The sequence below is a fragment of the Saccopteryx leptura genome, chromosome 3 (assembly GCF_036850995.1).
Source record: "Saccopteryx leptura isolate mSacLep1 chromosome 3, mSacLep1_pri_phased_curated, whole genome shotgun sequence".
Taxonomy (NCBI): Eukaryota; Metazoa; Chordata; class Mammalia; order Chiroptera; family Emballonuridae; genus Saccopteryx; species Saccopteryx leptura.
In genome coordinates, this window is record NC_089505.1 from 128,180,838 (window position 1) to 128,202,514 (window position 21,677).

A 21,677-nucleotide genomic window follows, 5' to 3' on the forward strand; every position below is an offset into this window, starting at 1 on the left:
TGGCTCAAGTGGTTGCCACTCACGAGACAAGCTTTAGCGCTCAGCCCCTTTCGTTCCCAGCAGGTCTTGCGCACGGGAAGATGGCGGCATCCTAGTGGAGATCTTGAGGATACCAAGTTGGTATGGCGTTAGCATCGGGGCCCGCAAGGCGGGCGCTGGCTCTCCCCGGTCGGCTCGGCCTTGGGGTTTTTGCGGGCCCGAGACGCGGGGCGTACGAGTGGGGCGTCCGCTCCACACGGAAGCCCGAGCCTCCTCCCCTGGACAGGGTGTACGAAATCCCTGGACTGGAGCCCATCACATACGCGGGAAAGATGCACTTCATGCCCGGGCTGGCGCGGCCGGTCTTCCCGCCCTGGGATCCCGGCTGGACGCACCCAAAGTTCCGCCGCTTGCCCCCGATTCACGAGCATCCGCTGTACAAAGACCAGGTCTGCCACTCCTTCCACCAGCGCTGCCGCCTCCTCGAGGGTGAGGCCCCAGGACGGGCGGGAAGGGACCTTGTTCCTCTGCCCAGCACTGACCCCAGCTGTCTTTGGCTTTTGACAAGACATTGAAACTCCGAGGGTCTTAAGTCTCTTCGTCTGCGAAATGGGGCCGATAGTGATTTTTCTGTTTTCTGAGAGTTGTCCGGATTAAGTGGGTTGTAAAGAACTGCCTGCCCGAAAGCTCGTGATCTCTTCATGACACCAGTCTGCTTCTCTAGCTCTGTACCTTACAGAGTTTTTTTTTAGAGATTTTACAGAACATTTCCCAGTTTAAGGAACAGTGGCAATGTCAAGACTAAAACTCAGGTTTCCCAACTCCCACTCCGAGGTTTTTACTGCTCCACCACAAAATCCAGAAGTTCCATTTCTAAGTGTTTTTATTTCCTGTCTCATGAGCCTTGAAGTGAAAAGTCTCATTGCCCTCATTGCCTTTCCTTTTATTACAAAAGAAGTTGCCTGAGGGTGTCCCCCCCCAAAATGTCTAGGCTCCCTTTAATCCTAGACATAGCTTTTTAAATGAAGATATGTCCCTGAGTCAGTGATGTTTTTCCAGCTGGGATGAATGGCCTGCCAGCTAAAGCTGTAACCAGCCCTTTGTCAACTTGTGGGCACAATCATTGAAAAGAATAGTTAACGTTTTTTGTTTTTTTGGATTTTTGGTGTTTTTTTGGTTTTTTTTTAAAAAAAAAAATTAGAGTCACAGGAAATTGCAAAGAAATGTACAGAGAGGTTTCATGCCCAAAGGTTGTTTTGATATCTCTATAGGAGAGAGGAGGAAAGAAGCAGGACCAAATGATGTAATAAGCTCTGAAGTTTTCTGGTTCTTTCATGAGTTTTGCCATCCTTACATCCTTCCCATAACTATTGGCAGCAAAATGGCACCAGGTGTTAAAACAGTGGAGTCAGACCAGACTTTGGTTCGGCAACCTCGGTATTTGAGTCCTGGCTAAGAGAGAATTCAGAGTCAAGATTCATACTGTAGCCTGACCAGGCGGTGGCGCAGTGGATAGAGCATCAGACTGGGATGCGGAGGACCCAGGTTCGAGACCCTGAGGTTGCCAGCTTAAGTGCGGCTTCATCTGGTTTGAGCAAAGCTCACCAGCTTGGACCCAAGGTCGCTGGCTCGAGCAAGGGGTTACTCGGTCTGCTGAAGGCCCACGGTCAAGGCACATATGAGAAAGCAATCAATGAACAACTAAGGTATAGCAGCAAAAAACTGATGATTGATGCTTCTCATCTCTCTCCATTTCTGTCTGTCTTTCTCTATCTATCCCTCTCTCTGACTCTCTCTGTGTCTCTGTAAAAAGAAGATTCATACTGTAAGAGAAAGTTTATTTACAAAGTCTCAGAAGGAGTGAGCTGTGGAGGAAGTGAGCCAGCTGAGCTGCATGGGCTCAGGAACCAAGTTACAGAGGTAGAAGGGCCCTTGGAGTTTAGCAGAGAGAGAGACCCAAGGGAACTGTGCCTGGGGCAGAAGACGGGAAGCAGGGAGGCTTCCCCCTAGAGAGGTAGCTGGTGTTCCTTAATGTTTATAGACTAAGTATGTAGTCTGAATCAAATCTATTTCAGTTTATTTATACTACTCCCTTTTTTGAAAAGTATTTTGAACATCTTAGAGGAATTTTACAACACAATCAGATTAAATTAAAAATAAATAGGCGAGCCTGCCCTGTGGTGGAGCAGCGGATAGAGGGTTGACCTGGAATGCTGAGGTTGCTGGTTCGAAACCCCAGGCTTGCCCAGTCAAGGCACATACGAGAAGCAACTACAAGTCGAATCTCTTGCTTCTTCCCCACCCCCCTCCTCCCTCTGAAGTCAATAAAAAAATTCTTAAAAAATAAAAAGGCGAGGCAGTTAGCACAAAGGAAGGATAAAACAGTGAGGTGAGTACAAAAAAATGCATTCCATGAGGTTCTACTTGCTAACGGGGAGCCCCAAACATGGCTCTCAGCTTACAAACAATCACCGTGGTACAGAGAGCAGACCACCTGGTGGGCCAATTGCTGTGCCCACTTGTTTACTTTGCCTATGGCTGCTGTTGTGCTACATTGGCAGAGGTGGTTATGTGACAGAGATTGTATGGCTCAGAAGCAGAAAATATTTACTATCTGGACTTTTAAGAAATTAAAATTTGTTGAACCATGTTATAAGGAAAAACATTTTCAGTTACGCAGTTTAGCGTGTTCTTAGAACAGTACTGCACCTAGGAAAAACACAGCCTTCATGTACTGAGACCAGGAAGCAGTTCAGGTCTCAGGGACAAATACAGTGTGTTTCAGAGGGCTTCTTACAAAAACCTGCTTATAAAGTAGCTCATTATATAAGGTCTACTGGAAAGTTCTGTCCGTTTCTATCACAAGTTTCGACATGTAAGCACATATTTATTTGGCGCATGTGTGCCTCTCTATTTTTATCACTTAATGTATACATACTGACGTAGCAAATTAACTAAAACAAAGTTGATTCACGTTAGTCTTTTTTAATTTTTTATTTATTTTATTTTTTAGAGACAGAGAGAGTCAAAGATAGGGATAGACAGGGACAGACAGACAGGAACAGAGAGATGAGAAGCATCAATCATTAGTTTTTTGTTGCGCGTTGCAACGCCGTAGTTGTTCATTGATTGCTTTCTCATATGTGCCTAGACTGCGGGCCTTCAGCAGACCAAGTAACCCCTTGCTTGAGCCAGTGACCTTGGACTCAAGCTGGCGACCTCGGGGTCTCGAACCTGGGTCTTCCGCATCCTAGTCCAACACTCTATCCACTGCGCCACCACCTGGTCAGGCAATTCACGTCGGTCTTATGTGTGAAGCGATAGTGTACCCATGGCTACTGATAAAGTTTATTTACGCCACTGTAATTTTTATGAATTTCAACAAGGAAGAAATGCTACAGATGCATGTCTGTCACACCTACCATACTTCCGGACTTAGCACCCTCCGACTATCACTTGTTTTTGTCCTTACAAAATTTTTTGAAGGGCAAAAAATAAAAAATTAAGAAGATATCAAACAAGCACTGGTTCAATTTTTCGCATCAAAAGATAAAACAGGCCCTGGCCGGTTGGCTCAGCAGTAGAGCGTCGGCCTGGCATGCAGGAGTCCCGGGTTCGATTCCCGGCCAGGGCACACAGGAGAAGTGCCCATCTGCTTCTCCACCCCTCCCTCTCTCCTTCCTCTCTGTCTCTCTCTTCCCCTCCTGCAGCTGAGGCTCCATTGGAGCAAAGATGGCCCAGGCACTGAGGATGGCTCTGTGGCCTCTGCCTCAGGTGCTAGAATGGCTCTGGATGCAACAGAGCGACGCCCCAGAGGGGCAGAGCATCGCCCCCTGGTGGGCATGCTGGGTGGATCCCGGTTGGGTGCATGCAGGAGTCTATCTGACTGCCTCCCCGTTTCCAGCTTCGGAAAAATGCAAAAAAAAAAAGAAGAAAAGATAAAACATTTTTCAAAAATCAAAAATGGGATATACAAATTGCCCTCACGCTGGCAAGAAATCATTAATAATAATGGCAATTATATTATTTAATAAAGTTTATTGACGGTAAGAAAAATTTGTATTTTGTTTTATTCCAAAAACGGACAGAACTTTCCGATAGACCTTATAGAATCTCAGGGTTAGGTAAGATGAGAAATATTATCTAAGTGCTCCTGAACTCAGGGCTCTTCAGGTTATTCATGATTTAAAAGTTATTTCCATTATTTCCAAAACCTGCTTTCCTTTGATAAAGCAGCATGGGTTTAATTCTAATAAGGAAAGGTTGGCATCCTCTGATCTGATCCCATAGTCTAGGGTCTGTCTGAATCCTGCAGGCAACAGAAAGACCCTTGTGATCCCAGCCATTTTAGCCACTGTTACAATTCCTCCGGTGCCAGACACTCGTTAGCTCAGTTGTTAACTATTGTTCAGTAGACGGTCATTGCTGACGTTGAGCTGAAATTTGGCTGGTCTTGCTTCTGCTGCTTATTTTTAGTTCTGACCCCTCAGGTGTCTCTCTTTCTGTCTCTGTCTCTGCAGCCTTTTTCCCAAGATGCTACCAGGCAGGCTTAAGTATCTCATTTTAAATCTTTTTTTCTTTTTTCTTTGTTTTTTTGGTGACTGATTACCCCAAAGGTGTAAAGCAGGCACTCTGGCTGACCAAGGCCAAGTTAATAGAAGGGCTTCCTGAGAAAGTGCTTAGCCTTGACAACCCAGGAAATCACATAGAGAACCAAGATGAACGTGTTCTGAACGTGATCTTTCATGGCCGTCTCTGGCACTCCACTGAAGACATCCCCAAGAGAGAGACCTCCTGGTAAGTTTTCCCCAAGTTAGTAAGATTTCCAGTTGATGGATTTTGGAGTAAACATGTTGTTTTATGTCTTTCAAATGTTTCTTCTTTTTTCCAAGCCCAGTCATTGTGGACGGTCTGATACAGCTGTGTAAATCCCAGATTTTAAAGTATCCTTCCCTGGCCAGGCGGATCTGTGCCAGAAACTACAGGTTATCTACCACCTGGAACCGAGGTTGGTCATCTTGTATACCAGAAAGCCTTAGTCTGTTTTTATCTTTCTACTCTTAGACCTACTACCAGTTCACATTCCCAGCTCCCTAACCCTCTGTAAGTGCCCTCACTTCCATCCTTCACAGTCCAATTTTGTAGGCTTAGGCATGTCCTCTTTAGCCATAGCCCAGCATTTTTTGTTTTTAATCACTTCCTTCCAAGACTGTTAATTCAGCCACATCTATTGAGTGCCTACAAGTGCCTAAATGTTGACGCTCTAAGGAAGAAATAAAGCTCACACAGTCTCCGCCCTCACAAAGCTCATGTTCCAGTGCAGCAGCCTCTTGACCCCGTGTACCCTTTTCTCCCGTTCCCAGTCCATTTTCCGCAGAGCTGCCACAGTGAGCTTTCCAAAGTGCACATCTTACGTCCTTGTCTAACATCCTTGACTCTCTCCCAGTACCTTAAACCATTTATCCTGGTACTCAAGGCCCTCTGTGATTTGGCCACCACCTAGTCGTTCTAGTCTTGTCGCCGATTCTACTGCCTGCCGCCCACCCCCCATGCCCAAACTTACACTTTAGCCACTTGCAGCTTTTTGGCATCATGTTTTTACACCTTTGCATGTGTTGTGCATTCTGTCTGGAATGTACTTTTCTACTTCCCTTATTTGACTAAATTCTTACCTGCAAGACTCAACTCAAGCCTCTTCCTGTCCATAGGTGGGCTGTTCCTCTTCTGTGCTCCTCATGCCCATATGCATGTATTTGTCATAATGCACATCATACTATGTCGTAATTATTTAGTACCTTTTCTGTCTGCCCCACTAAACTGTCAACTTCAGTCCCCAGTGTCTAACAGGTCATGGTACATGGTAGGTGCTGACTGACAGGACGGGTGAATGAGTACATTTCAAGTGTTTCAGGCGGGGGTGTTCAGAGCGCACAGGTGTTTTGCTGAGGGGAAACCTGAAGCAGGGAGGCCAGCTACAGAATAATTTGGGATTTTCAGGACATCTGCTTGGTCAGATTTCTCCAGCTTGCCCCTTTGTGGACTTTCTGGCAAGGAGTCAGCTTTGCAGAGGTAATGGCACCACTAAAGAAATTAGTGAACTCATTAATGGAAGAGTGCTTGTTGGCCCATCATCAAGTATTACCTCTAATTAAACTGCCTCATTTGGAGCTGTCACTGGAGGAGGGATGTGGAAGGAATTGAATTGGAAACCGCACTAAAGTGTTCTGTGGGGAGAATCTAAAACCCAAGGTTAGGAGAGGTCCAGGCACATTCATCTTTCTTGCAGATTATATGTAAGGAAACAGGAAGTACTTCAGAAAACTATTCCTGAGATATGGGCACGACTTCTGTTAACAAACAGATTAGAATTTATCTATCCCTTTTTTACATACTCAATAAGGAAGGCCACATGCTAATTAAATGACCGTTTTAATGGCCACACCATGTATAAGCTCATCATTCTTGATCCATTACCATTACACAGCTATTTGACTATTTCTAAGAAAATTACACACCTTCAGAGGAAGATTTGCCTCCATGGAGAATTCTCAGTAAGCCCCTCTCAAGGAGTTTTTCCATTTTTCCTGATAGTGGCAGGTGGCCACCTATGGGGACCTCTGTGAAGGACATACATGCACATTCAGAGTAGCAGGCTTGCTATTTAGTCAGGTGGGGGTTTTTCCCCTCATACACTTATGTCTCCTTGTAGTAAATACGCTAATCTGACTTAAGTGAGGCTTTCTGACTGGCCTGATTTTTTTCATTTTCAGTTGAGGACAATCTGGCCTTTTTCTTGGGGTTAATAGCCTTTCTCCTGAGTCTATGGTCTCCGTACTTCTCTCTCTCTTTTTCCCAGTATACCATACTCTAGTCATCTGGATTTATTTCCTTAAACTCTGCTTTGGAGCAGCACACTTTTTCTTTTTTTTTAATTTTTTGTTTTTATTAACATTAGAGATAGAGAGGAGAGGTAGAGAAACATCAGTTTGTTGTTCCATCTGTTTATGCATTCACTTGTATGTGCCCTGATATGGGACTGAACCCGCAACCTTGGCGTATTGGGACGACACTCTAACAGACTGAGCTACCCCTGCCTGGCCTGTTGTGGCAAAGTGGATAAAGTGTTGACCTGGAAGGCTGAGGTCGCCGGTTTGAATCCTGGGCTTTCCTGGTCAAGCACATATGACAATCAGTGAACAACTTAAGTGAGGCAACTATGAGTTGATACTTCTCACTCCTATCCCCCTCTGTCAAATCAATAAATAAAATATTTTTAAAACAAAAAGTACCCTGGCCAGATAGCTTGGTTGGTTGGAGCATCAGCCCGAACCTCACAGGTTGTTTGTTCGATACCTGGTCAGGACACATACAGGACAGACTGAGGTCCTGTCTCTCTCTCCCTTCCTCTCATTAAAATCTATGAGTAAAACAAAACAAAAACCTGAGCTACCTGGCCAGGGCTGGACTAGTACATTTCTGTGCCTTTGCACATGTTCCTTCTACTTAACCAGAATGCTTTTTCTCCCCTTTCTTTGCCTGGCAAACTTACCCAGTGGTTTTCAACTAAGGGCAGCTTGGCCCTCTAGGGGTGATTGGCCAATGTCTAGAGACATTTTTGATTGTGGCATGCCTTGAACCATGGGGAGGTGGGGGTGTGTGGGAGGAGTTCCCTGGCATCCAGAGAGTAGAGGTCAGGGGTGCTGTCAGACCAGAGAATTATGTGGTCCGGAGTATGAATAGTGCCAAGGCTGAGAAACTCTGCTCTTCCCTACCCTTCAGAAGCTAGCCTGAAGGGACTCCCTGTCAGGAAGCTTCCCAGGCCCCTTGGAGGAGGTCAGTTTTCCACTTCTGCCCCCACGGTGGTTCAGACTTTTGTTGTAGCTCTTACTACCTGGCGAGCTTCCTGAGAGCAGAGAGTAACTCGCACTCACTTCTCAGGCCCCAGCTTAGATCAAGGCTTGGGGGGTGATCTGTGTGGGGCAGACCTGAACCCGCAGAAACCACCAGATCTTAGGGGTCGCTGAAGAGGGAACATAGAAGAAGAATGCATTGGTCAGTTCCCCTCTCAAGAATTCCAGGATTACTGTCTTAACCAAAGTTTTGTTTTCTGATTAGGCTGATCATCTCGGAAGGCTGTAGAAGACTTGAGCGCGGTAGGGTGAAGCAGGGGTCAGGCTTTCGACCAGATTAGACTGATGATCTCTCTCCTCTTTAGAGTCTATTCTCCTTCAAGTTCGAGGTTCTAGCGGAGCCCGGCTGAATGCCAAGGAGCCTCTGCCCCCCATCGCCTCTAGAGAAGAAATTGAAGCTACTAAGAATCATGTTCTTGAGACCTTCTATCCCATCTCTCCCACTATGGGTCTTCAGGAATGCAATATTTATGATGAGAAAGATGACACAGGTGAGTTGCAAAGCCTGACCTTCGGGCAGTGTGTGGAGATGAGAGATGTGCTTTTTCCAAAGGGAGGGGCTATATCGAGTACTTACTATGTTCTATGCACCTCACATGTGTTTTCTTCTAAGATCCATGGAGCAGCTCTATGAGACAGGTATTATCCCCATTTTATATGCAGGGCACCTGAGGCTCAGGGAGGTTGAATGATTTGCTCAAAGGCCAACTTTGCTCTTGACACCTGAGAAGCAACTCTGTTATATCAGAATTTTAATGGGTGGTTTATGGGGCTTTATATCAGGGGCCAACTGTTTCCTGTATTCATAGGTCCCTTGAAAGACACCCTTTTTATTCTGTACCATGTAAACTCTGGCCAACCTCCTGGTAGGACTGAGGAAGCCCCACAAGGATTGAAGGGGGCTATTCATCCAGACGTCATTGAATAAGGCACCCCCGTCTACCCGGTCAGCCCAGACAGAGACTAGGGAGTCCGGCTAGGGAGACCCACAGTTTCTGCTATCCACTTTGTCAGTGTGAGCTGTGGTGTCTGCCCCTTAACCTGTCTTCATTTCCACAACTGCAGCTGGGGTCAGTCCCTGCTCTCTCACCCAGCCTATTGCCATAGTCTCCTAGCTGGTCAGTGTGACCCAGCCTGTCTCCCCCAGTCCGTCTAGTTCACATCTCTCTCCATGCCTACTTCCCCATTGTCTATTGGATTAAGTTTGAACTCCTTAGTTTATCTCTTCCCTCTCCCTGAAAATCTTGACTGTTCACCTCATTTTGTCTTCAGCTTGGTAACTTGTCATCTTTCATAATTCATCGTAGGAATCACTTTTTCCCAGGAGTGCTCTGGGACCTTCCAGTCACCTCGCGGCCCTTGTAGCTTTCCTCCGACAGCCCCCTGACTCACCTGTATCTTGACAGGTTCCCTGTGTGGATCAGCTTTCCTGTCTGTCTTCCCCCTGAACCGGGAGTCCCCCGGAGGCAGGGGCAGGCTGTGCTCGGCTCTGTCCCTGCTGCCTGTCTTAGAGCTTGGCACAGAGCGGGTGTGAGTGCTGGTGCTCACGTGTGCGGAGGACCAGCAAGCGTGGAGGCAGATGGAAAAGCTGTGTCCCTTAAGTACTGCTCTTCTCTGGACTTTCAGAGCCCACATATTCTCAGCCTCTTCCTCCTTTCCACCACTTTTACTGACCCAGATTACTCACTATAGAACCCCCAGCCAACCAGGGGTTCACCCAGAGCTGTGCAGGGGAGAAGGATGCCTGGCAGGTCATGGCTGAGATGAGCAAGTGCCTGGATTCTCAGCAACAGTCTTGTGCAGGCGGTTGTGAGGTATGAGGCAAGTCATTTGTTACTAACAATGAAGTGTTGGATTTTGCAAGTAATTTGTCTTTTTAAAAAAATGATTACTACCCTGGCCAGTTGGCTCATGAGAAATGAACATCTGCTTCTCTTCCCCTCCCTCTCCCCCTTCTCTGTCTCTCCCCTTCTCGCATCCAGTGGCTCAATTGGTATGAACGTCAGCCCTGGGTACTAAGGCTAGCTCAGCTGATTTTTTTTCTTATTTCTTTTTTTACAGAGACGGAGAGAGAGTCAGAGAGAGAGGGATAGATAGGGACAGACAGACAGGAACAGAGAGAAATGAGAAGCATCAATCATCAGTTTTTTGTTGTGACACCTTAGTTGTTCATTGATTGCTTTCTCATATGTACCTTGACCGTAGGTCTTCAGCAGACCGAGTAACCCCTTGCTTGAGCCAGAAACCTCGGGTCCAAGCTGGTGAGCTTTGCTCAAACCAGATGAGCCGTGCTCAAGCTGATGACCTCGAGGTCTCGAACCTGGGTCCCTCCACATCCCAGTCCGACGCTCCATCCACTGCGCCACCGCCTGGTCAGGCATAGCTCAGCTGATTTGAGCATTAGGCCCAGATGGGGTTGCCGGGTGGATCCCAGTTGGGGCACATGCGGAAGTCTGTCTCACCATCTTTCTTCCTCTGACTTAAAAAAAAAATTATTGCCATAGGTTTCAGGTTATCCTTCTGCTAATATCACTGTCATCCATGTGCTTGAATGAGAGAGAAAGGGGTGGAGTTAGATTCATGCAAGAATCATATACAGGTTGGCACACATTTTCTGTAAAAAGCCAGATAGCAAATATTTTAGGTTTTGCAGGCCACATAATGGGCTCTGTCACAGCTGCTCAGTAGACATGTAAAAGGGTGAGAGGACAGGGTTGTGCTCTAGTAAAAAAGCTTATTTTCAAAAACAGGTGCGGGGGGACAGATTTGGCCGGGGGGCTGAGGGTTGCCCTTCCCTGAGCTAGGGTGACAGTGTCTGCCTTTACAGAGTCTCTAGTGCCTGGCACTGAGCTGAGGTGAGGTGACTTTCCTGAGGCCTGGGGCAGGCTGATGAATCTTTTCTGCCCTCCGCATGGTTGTATATCTTGCAGGATTCCAGGAAGGTTACCCTTACCCCTATCCCCACACCCTGTATTTGCTGGAGACAGCCAATTCACGATCATCGCGCTTTCAACCACATCAGCTCAGGGCCAAGATGATCCTGTTTGCCTTCGGCAATGCCCTGGCTCAGGCCCGGCTCCTCTATGGGGTACGTATATGAGGAAGTCCACCGAATGCTTTGCATGGTGATGCTCGCCTGCCTCACACTGCTCCAAGTAGGAAAGGGGGCTGGGGAGGATTCCTTGCCTCACTGAGGAATTTTAGGGAGAGTCACTTCCACTGACCCTGCGGAGATGCACTGACGCCTGCTGGGGCCTATTCTGCACCTGTCTTACAGAAGATGCCTGGATCACAGTAGCCCACATAGTTTCATTGTAACCGCCAGTGTTAAAATTATGCCACTGAATCAGAGGCCAGGCCACTTCTCCAGCCTCACAGTAGAAGAGTGGAGAGAGGGTGGGAACCAGGTGTATCCCCGCTAAGGCTTCAGCTGTTGGTCTGCAGCGAACCGCCTCTGCTCCGTAGCATCCGAACCAGAGCGCCAGGCTCCATGGGGCAGGCGGGACAAGTGAAGCAGTGTAGTGGCCTGGGCCTGCCTGCCAGGGCAGGACTGGTTCTGGGGACCTGAAATACTCCCTGGTGGTGGCCCCTTGATTTTAAGAGGAGGGTTCGGAGACCTGGATGGTGTAGAGGCGGGCTGAGTGGGTATCATAAAGAGCTGTCACAAGGTTGGGGGAAAGCCTCTTCTGGGAACAGGGGGTAGGGAGAGTGTTTGTGGGAGCTGTTTCCAGCTCCTAGGTCTTGGTTAGAGCCTGAGGTCCTCCTGGAGGAGTGGGGATATTCAGAAAGTGCTGCTGTCCATCCTACTCCATCCAGGAGCTAGGTGAGGTTGAGGACGCAGTTAGGCAAGTGAGATAGGGCGTGGCGTGAACTTTGCCTGCCCTGAGCATCTGCTATGTGCCAGACATTTAATTTGAGTTCTTTATATCAGTGGGTCTCAAATTGTCCTGGATTAGCAGCATAAGCATCTCTGACAGCTCATTGGGAGTGCAGACTCTCAGACCCACCCCGGACCCACTGCATCAGAAACGGGGTGGGGCTTGCAGTCAGTGTTGGACACGCCCTCTGGGTGATGCTGGTGCACGCTCAAGTGTGAAACCACTTCACTAAAATTTGAAAACCACTACATTATTCAATTCCTGTAGCAAATCCCACCCCCCATGACAGATATTATTAGCTTCACTTTACAGATGAAGGAACTGAGGTTCAGGGAGGCTAAGTAACTGGCCAAGGACACACGGCTAAGGGATTAGCAGCTGTCACATCTTTATGTGACCTTTTGTCTTTTCAGTCCTTGGAAGGTTATCTTCTATTTTTTTTTTCTTTTTATTTATTCATTTTAGAGAGGAGAGAGAGAGAGCGCGCGCGTGAGAGAGAGAATGGGGTTGCGGGGGGGGGGGGGGGAGGAGCAGAAAGCATCAACTCCCATATGTGCCTTGACCAGACAAGTGCAGGGTTTTGAACCGGCAACCTCAGTGTTCCAGGTCGACGCTTTATCCACTGCGCCACCACAGGTCAGGCGGAAGGTTATTTTCATTTCCATTCTCTGTGTACTCCCTGAAGGCTCTGGAAGGTTAGGTAACTTGCCCACGAGTCCACAGCTAATGAGTGGGTGGGCAAGCATTGGAGCCCTGATACCTCCAGCTTCGAAGGACATGCTGCCTCCTATCTCTGGGGCAGGGGACGGAGCCAGGGTCCAGGCCTGTAGGCTCATTGTAGCTTCTGTGCCAGCTATTGCCAGCAGAGCATGGGTATAGCAATGTTGCCACTAATTGCCACCCAGTTGGGTAGAAAGGAGGCCTCCCCCACCCCCTTCCAGGTACAGATTATTCCTGGGGATGTGAAGTTGAGCAATTATGGGAAGAGCCTCTGTGTAAAAGGTAAAATTGCTGAGAAATTTATGTACTACCTGCAGCTTTATTGATCTGTAGAGGGAGATAAGAGTCAATACAGAATTCTCGGCTAACACTTAGAGGTACTTTTCTTTTTATTTATTTCTCATGCAGCTAAGAACAGGAATTTCCGAGGCCAGCAGTCCCGGTGTGGCCCACACTGAAGTCTGACATTAGCTATTCAGAGCGTTAGATTTGGCCCTGGAGGGGCGTATATAGGCAGCCTTTTCAAGTCAAGGATGCTGTGCTTCATGGGGCCTGCCTCGTGGGTCTTTGTCCAGTGGGTAACAGTCATGAAACTGGATTGTTGCGGAATTCAGTAGGATGAACGTACGATTTGTTATCAAACTGAGGCACAACTGAGAGTGAGAAGAGGTGCTGCTGTGGAATACAGCAGGACGCTGGGTGTGGGCCAGAACAGCGGGGTTCTGAATGATTTAACAGCACGGGGTCTGCCTCATGTTCCATGGGTAACCTTGAACAAGTTATACCACCTCTCTGAACCTCGGTTTCCTCATCTGTTAAGTGGGGATATACCGCTTGATTTATGAGATTAGAAATGACCTTATGTAAAACTGGCATAATGCCTGGCCCATGAGAGGCTTCCAGTAAATGGTGGCTAGTATTATAATTGAAAGAGATAGCAGGTGGGTTGACTGGTGAAATCCTGAAGCCGGCATGCCTGAGTGGACACCCAGGAATCTGGCGTGTCCCCAGCATTGCACTGAGGGCATGAGGCTCTGGTGCAATGACTTTCTGCTTCCCAGGGTGCCAGACCCACGGGAGCCAGGCAGGAGTGGCAGATAAGCATGGCCTCAGGTTAGCCAGCCAGGTTCTGATGCCACACCTTTGTGACTTCAGACCAGGCATTGGCCTCACTGCTCAGTCTCCTCACCTGTCAGATGGAACGAGATCTGAAAGAGATTATATAAATCCACTGACCCTGCTGGCCCTCATTTGATAGAGCTGACATCACTCTTGTCACCATCAGGTAATACCAAGAGTTTGAGGGATTTCCTGTTGGTAACCTCTCAGCTCACCTTTCTGTCCTGTCCCGCTGTCCCAGTAATCACTTTCGGTGACAGGGATGATCACTTTAATGTGCTCAACTTGAAGAGCAGGCGCCCTGGGGCCGCAAGGCATCGGGCCAGGCAGAGCCGGCTGGGCAGAGGGGGGAAGGCCTGACCCTGATCAGTGTCCCGAACTCGTTCTGTTTTCATTTTCTTGTGGTAAAACCAGTAAGTGGAGTGGGTATTTGTTTCAAAGACCAGAGCTAGCCTGGCCTGTGGTAGCGCAGTGGATAAAGCGTTGACCTGGAACTCTGAGGTCACTGGTTCGAAACCCCGGGCTTGCCTGGTCAAGGCACATACAGGAAGCAACTACTATGAGTTGATGCTTCCCACTCCATCCCCCTTTCTCTCTCAAATCAGTAAGTAAAATCTTTAAGAAAATTAAAAAAGAAAGACCAGAGCTAGAAGCTGCCTGATCTGTTCCCTACAGCAGTTTCTGACTGGATTTGCTTGTCCCCTTTTTCTCTCAGAACGATGCGAAGGTTTTAGAGCAGCCGGTCGTTGTACAGAGCGTGGGCACCGACGGACGTGTCTTTCAGTTCCTGGTGTTACAGCTGAACACCACAGATCTGGTCTCTAGTGAGGGCGTCAAGAATCTGGTCTGGGTGGACTCAGACCAGCTCCTCTATCAGCATTTTTGGTGTCTCCCAGTGATTAAAAAGAAGGTAGTTGTGGTAAGTCAGCCATCTCCAGCCTGTGATGGGAGCAGGGCTGTCACCCACCCTGCCCGGGGTGAGCGGGGTGGGGGGAGGGGATGCTCATGTGTGGGACCCTGGCTTTAGGCGCTCATGCCCAGGACCTCCGGCTGGAGGGTCCGTCAGCCCTGCCCATGCGCACTGCACCCCTCCCGCTCCCCTCCACGCACTCCGAGCCCAGCTCCCCACGGCTCCCCACAGCTCCCCAGGGTGCCCTGCGCCTAGGTAGCCCAGGATCGTAGTGGATGCTGCAGGAGAGGCCCACCCCCATTTCCCTTCCGTCTGGCCATCCTCTGCTTGTCCTTCCGGGCTTGGCATGAGGTCCCGCCAGCCTGCTCCCATAGTCCCTGTGTTCTGTGTCACACGTGAGCACATTGCTGTTATCTCCTCATCTGTTCACATGTTTTTCTCCACACTGAGCTCCCAGCTCCTGGAAGGCAGGGCTGTGCCAGTGCCTTCATTCATTCCATTCCCCAGATGGGGATCTCTCCCATGGCGTGGCCACTGCTGCACCCCCCGTGCTCAGCTGAGCCCAGCAAGCTCAGCTGCTTGCTGTGCAGTGGGCAGTGACAGGCCCTAGTGAATCTGTACTGTACCGCCAGGCAGGGCTAAGCACTCTGAGGAGACGTAAAGCAGGATCGGGGCTGAGAGGGCAGAGTGGGTGCTGCTGGGTTTGACCAGCTGGGCCTGTGTCCCACACCTGCCAGGACAGGTTTGCTACATGGTGCTCAGCTTCTGAACATTGTCAGCATGTCAGTTATATAAGTAGTTCCAGTATCTTTCAGTGTGTGTCTACCCTTGAAATGCCTCCCAGGCCTGGGTCCTCTTTGCCCTGGACAGCGTCGTGTCACCTGCACAGCCACCCCAGCCACTGGCACGCCTCTCTGCTCTTAGGTGTGCTCTCCCACTCCCTGCATGTCTCCTTTGCCCCTACAACCTTTTCTTTGCAGAACACGTAGTGCCAGGGGGCCTGTGTGGCTCATGGCTCCTCACCTCTCCAGTTCACCTCCTGCCCCCGCCCCCAGCAGCAGCCTCGCAGCCTTGCTCTCCCGCCCACGTCTGTGCCTCTACCGGTGCACGTGCAGTTCTCTCCCAGCTCTCCCTCCCTTTTCTTTCCGCCCCATTCTGCTTGCCATTTAAGACTCCAACACATGCACACACACACGTTCATACATGGTCTCTTCTGTGTATGGCAGTCGGTAGTCATTTCCTCCTTTTCCTTAGCATCTTTTTCCTACTTCTGTTACAAGGCCTGTCACCTTTTATTATCACTGTTTGAACCCCTGGCTGTAAGCTCCGTGAGGGCAGGAGCCAGATTCAAGTCGCCGTGGGTTTCCAGCTCTGGGCACAGGCCCCGTGCAGAGAGGTGGCTGATACATGTGCATGGGATGAACGAGGGCTCGTGGTCCCTGGGGATGGGAAGGAACTGCAGGCCGTTTGTTTGTGGTGGTTGAAGTGAGAGGGATTAGGGAGAAGACTTGGCTGAAAGGAGCTAGGAGAGCTTCGTGTGCTCCCCCACCCAGCTCCTGCGGGCATCTCTTCATGCCAGCGCCCTAGGGCCCGCCCTTGGCCATGAAAGAAACAATTATTATCTAGGTACTTAAGATTTACATAAAACCAACCTTTGTTTTTATTGCTGCCATTAAACCTACTAGCAGGATCCTAATGGGCTATTCTTTCCAGGAACCTGTTGGGCCGACTAGTTTCCAGCCAGAGACGTTCAGGAAGTTTCTAGCTCTGTATCTGCATGGTGCTGTGTGAGCCAAGGACTGTCTGAGGACCTGAGCCTCCCTGCTCTTCCCCCACTGGAGACCCTGCATCCTGGGCCGTACCTGGGGCTGCCTAGAGCCTTCGTGCTCTTTGGCCCGGTTGTCCCACTGACAATAAAGAGTGCTCCCCGTGCACTGGGGTTGTGCTTGGTGTGTGGGTGCACCCCTGCGGGCTCGCAGCTGCACGTGGGCCGCACTGAGTGCCTCTGCGCCAGTGCAGGACTCAGCCCGACCTGTCCCAGCTCCGCTCATCGCCCAGTTTGTGACTATGGATAAGATTCTCTCTCTGCATTTCAATTTCTTCATCTGAAACTTGGGGCTTATGTATATGTGTGTCTGCCACATAGCAGGTACTCTTTGAGGTCACTATGTTCTTATGGGATGATTTAAATTGCGGACACTTTCCACAGTGACTGCAAAAAATCTGAGTATTTATTGCAGATTTCTCACTAGTGTCCTGGTTAATGGATCAGTACGTCCCTGGTTCAGCTGGTCTCTATTGTTTTAATAACAAGTCCTACTCTGGGCCAGGCTCTTCTTGCTTCTACACAACCTTTTTTTTTTTTTTTTTTTTTTTTTTTTACAGAGACAGAGTCAGAGACAGGGATAGACAGACAGGAACAGAGAGATGAGAAGCATCAATCATTAGTTTTTTGTTGCGCATTGCGACACCTTAGTTGTTCATTGATTGCTTTCTCATATGTGCCTTGACCGCGGGCCTTCAGCAGACCGAGTAACCCCTTGCTGGAGCCAGCGACCTTGGGTCCAAGCTGGTGAGCTTTTTGCTCAAGCTGGCAACCTTGGGGTCTCGAACCTGGGTCCTCAGCATCCCAGTCCGACGCTCTATCCACTGCGCCACCGCCTGGTCAGGGTCTACACAATCTTTTGTTTAATCTTCACACAACCCTTGTGAGGTAAATGTCATTTCCATATTTTTTTCTAAAGATTTATTTATTGATTGTACAGAGAGGGGAGGGGTGGGGGAAGCAAGAAGCATCAGCTCATAGTTGCTTCACTTTATTCATTGCGTGCTTGTTGTATATGACTTGACCGGGCAAGCCCAGGGCCTCGAACCAGCAACCTCAGCATTCCAGGTCGACTCTATCCACTGCGCCACCACAGGCCAGCCCATTTCAGTATTCAAGAAAAATGTTGAGTGCCTGTTATATGTTAGGCACTGTCACTGTTCTGGGCCCTAAAGATGAAGAAACACAGATAGTGTGAGGAATATGTCCAGGGTCACACCTAACCTTTGGTGTGATCCAAACTTTGAGCACCTGTGTGATGGTGGCATCCCTGGGAGGAGGAGCACAGCTCAGTGGGTTTGCTCCTTGAGGCCTCGGTCATTTCCAGTTCTATGAGTTCTCAGACCGTCCCATCCACAGGCAAAGTGCTGAGCTCTTCTGTAAACACCATTGGCTTGACACGGAGTCATTGGATATGCAGTGCTCCCCAGAGCTGGAGAGACCTTGGGATCAGTGTCTTTGCTGGGCTGAGTGCAGCTCCCAAGGGACTGCTGGGCGCATTCCCCGGGGACATGCTGCTGGAGCTTCTCTGCAGAGAGGGGGCCTTCATCATGCCCACGGCAGCTAGCAGCCGCAGGCGTGGGTTTGTAGCCCGTGTGTCTGTGACCCCCACGCTGTGTTCCTTCCACTTGATAACTTACCCTATTGGCTTGGCAGGGACAGGGTTGGGTGGCAGGAGGGATTACCAAGAGAAGAACAGATTAAGTTGGTGGTGGTGGTGATATGTAAAGGTACTACCGGAGAAAGGCAACATGGTGTGCAAACGCGGGGAGTCGCACGGGTGACTCAGGTGAGTCAGGAGATTGGGGATGAGGCTGGAGTAGCCAACTGTCAAGTGGCCTTGAATGCCAAGCGCCCAGTCTTGTGACCTGAGGCCAGGGCAGTTAGCTGAGCCCTGTTGCCCGTTTTCCTGGTGCATATATACTAAAATTGGAACGATAAACCCATTAGCAGGGATGGCCCCTAGCCAAGGATGATGTGCAAATGCGTGAAGTGTTCCATATTTATTTTTAAGTACAGATAATTATTACATATAAATAAATAGTGAAAATTTAAAGAAGTCAAAAGTTACTATAAAAGGTGAAGTCACCCCACCCAAGGCAATCCTTAGCCCTATTCCCTGTGGGTAACCACAGCTTAGCATCTTCTTATATAGTGCCATTAAAGTGTATACGTATAATAATGTACTTTACTTAGTGTCGCCCTAGTTCTAGGCTCTGCTACACCTTTCTGTTTCACCTACTTTGGGATCGCAGGATCTTGCCACATCAGCACATGTGAGCTGCCTTGTTTTGAGCAGCTGCAGTAATAGCTATTGATGGACATTCAGGTTATTTTCAGTTTGTTAGCCGTTACAAATAATGCTGCAATGAGCATCCTCGTTCATGTATCTTAGAGTACTTTTGCTAGCATAGCCATTGGATAAATTCCTAGCAGAATTGCTGAGTCAAAGGGATTAAAAAAAAACCAACACTGGTGGCGTGTGGAGGATGAGTTGGCAGAGTGACCAAGGGCAGCGGCACAGGGCCCAGCTGGAGGCCACTGCAGTAATTCTTGGGTGAGTGGTGGTGGTGGCTTGAAGCCAGGCCGAGAGGCTGCAGCCCTTGGTGACCGGTGGAAGAGTGGGGAGTGAGCAACGTGAGCCTGAGTCTTGAGCCTGTGGAACAGAGGCTTCAGGTAAGTGAACAGTCAGCAGATGATGTGACCTTGCAGCTTGAGGACTGCTCTTGAAGGTGGCCATTGTCGCAAGGCAGGCGTGTCCTCATCCCAGCCCACCCTGGGTGAGGGCAGCCCTAATGGCTGGTCATGGTGTGTCCTCTTTGGACCTTAGACCTCAGCTGTAGAGTCCGGCGCCCACCGCACTCTCACCTCAAGCCCCTCACAGTTGAGCTGCAGGGTGAGGCCAGCGGGACTGGTGGTTATTAGCCTCCCAGACAGGTGAGTAAACGGGCTCAGAGACCGCATGGTGTAGTGTGAAGAGCTGGAAAGCTCAGGTGATGACAGCTGCCCCCTCCACAGAGATGTGCCCACTTCCCCAAACCCCACATGCCCACCACCTACCTCATCACCACCTTCTTACATTTCTTAACTCCTCAAACACAGAAAGGGACGAAATACAGGATGATTTTTAAGACTGTTCGGTGTTAAGGCCTGAGAACAGACTACTTAACTAGTGAGTGAGTCTGGGGGAGGAAGCAGAGGGACTGTGGGGCCAGTGGAGGGACAAGTCACACTATTGGTATTAAAATCCACTTACAGGGACTTGGGCTTCTAAGCCACAGACTTTGGGAACCAGAATTTGACACTGCCATTGCGAACATACAGGAACCTATTCTCGTTTGGTCAGATTTGTCTTGTTGATCCAGTAGAAGTTTCCTTAGTTCATCTCCAGCAGTGTAAAGAATTATAATCTTGAACTAGGGGAAGCCACCTGTAAGAGCCTCCTATATTTCAGCTTCCCTCCCAGATCCTCCGTTTCCTCATCTGCAAAATGGAATGTAGCACTTCCCTTTCAGGTTTCCCCTACATTTAGATTAATGAGCTGAATTTGACCAAGAGGTTTCAAGTAGCTGGGTCTGGAGCATTTCAGATGCCATGGGAAGGCAGGCTTTCTCTGTGGGCTGCTCTCTCTCCCTGGGCTGGTGCAGGCTGGACCTCAGGCAGGGGCTTGCAAGAGGCTCTGTGACTTCTGAGCTCTGTCCCTCGGCTGCAAGCCCAGAGCTGGCAGAGGAGCAGGCCAGGGTACCTCAGCTTCTACACAGCGTTTCCCTGCTTCCTTTTTGCAGCAGGAGAAAATCCCTTAAAGCATGCCTGTGACCTGAGTGTCTCAGACTGTCTTCCCTTAGACAACATCCAAATCACCATGACACATGGGGCCTACAGCTTGGCTGCTGGGAAACCACCCTCATACAGACCCAGTAACGTCTGGGAACTTCCAGAGATGCATCCTTGTGACAGAGCAGTCCTGGTGCCCAACCCTCACCTGAGAGTGATTAGTTCTCAGGCTCTTGGATCATTGATCCTGAGTGTTTGTGAACATCTAGTATGTGGTGGGCATGCTGCACGCCTGGGTATAGAGCTCTCACCACACAGCCTTACTTGGGAAGACGGTGAAGAAGGGGAGCAGAGTGTCTTTGACAGGGCTCCCTGGAACAGACTGAGAAGGATGGCTATGGCAGGTTTATATGGGAGCACTCTCCAGAGACCTGTAAGCAAGTGAGGGGGGAGGAGGGAGACACTGGGCAGAGGAAGAAAGAAGCTGAGGATACAGCTGATCCTAGAGCTTGGAGCTGGGTGGTCCTTCAAAGTTGTCCCACGTTGAGGCAAAGCGGTGGGGCCATGAGGTTCCTGTATCAGCCACTCCTCACTGGCCACCAGCTGGGAGGAGGCGAACCTTTGGGTTAGGCATTTTCCCTGGGGCCCAGGGCAATGCCCAGGGAGGGACAAAACTGCAAGCCACCAGCATTGGGGGCACGGAGTGCTCTATTAGGTAACCGAGGTCAATGAGGGCCTCTGTGGGAAGGTGGCATTTGAGTGGACACTGAATAAAGCGTGGGAGCAGGCTGGGAAGGCTGCTAGGGGAACACCAGCTGGAATGGAGAAGGGATTGGTCAGGGAAGCCCTGCTGGAGCACCATTATCAGAACCTGTGTCCCCATCCCTCACCCCCTTCAACCAGCCCTCTCTTCTCTGCAAAGGAAGGAATTCAAGTCATAGTTTTTAGAGGTTGACCAAAACAGCCAAAAAGCTGAGAGACTTAAAGGTCAGAGTGAGTTGGCTCTAACCCCAGCTCTGTCCCTCTTGGGTCCCAGGAACCAACACTGCCCATCCAACCCATACACTCCCCTATCCCCCGCCCCTAGCAATGAGGTACTTCCTCTCTGTTCACCCTGGTTTATTCTTTGGCAGCTCTGGGAGGAATGTCATTCTGTAACTTAAACCCAAAGGTCCCAGATCTGCCTTCTGGATACCCACACCTTATGTGCCCTCCCTTCCAGGAAACTGACCTGTAGAGATTTGAGGCCAGAAATTAAATGGCCCAGTGTCCGTCTCCCACTGATTTATTATTATTATTATTTTTTTAACAAAGATTTTTTATTTTATTTATTCATTTTTAGAGAGGAGAGAGACAGAGAGAGAGAGAGACAGAGAAAGAGAAGGGGGGAGGAGCCAGAAGCATCAACTCCCATATGTGCCTTGACCAGGCAAGCCCAGGGTTTCAAACCGGCGACCTCAGCATTTCCAGGTCGACGCTTTATCCACTGTGCCACCACAGGTCAGGCCGATTTATTATTTTTAAAGCGAGAGAAAGAGAAGATAGGGACAAACAGGAAGGGA

The 21,677-nt window shown here is 49.3% G+C and overlaps 1 protein-coding gene across 1 annotated transcript; it reads left to right on the forward strand.

The window, feature by feature from the left end:
• Window positions 1–52: 52 nt before the first annotated feature.
• On the forward strand, window positions 53–16,450 carry MRPL37 (mitochondrial ribosomal protein L37). Its single transcript, XM_066376364.1, has 7 exons — window positions 53–468; window positions 4,596–4,776; window positions 4,872–4,987; window positions 8,195–8,380; window positions 10,820–10,977; window positions 14,322–14,525; window positions 16,230–16,450. Exons 1-7 carry the CDS (start codon window positions 123–125, stop codon window positions 16,305–16,307), a joined length of 1,269 nt encoding a protein of 422 aa, XP_066232461.1. The 5' UTR covers window positions 53–122; the 3' UTR covers window positions 16,308–16,450.
• The last annotated feature ends 5,227 nt before the right edge of the window (window positions 16,451–21,677 follow it).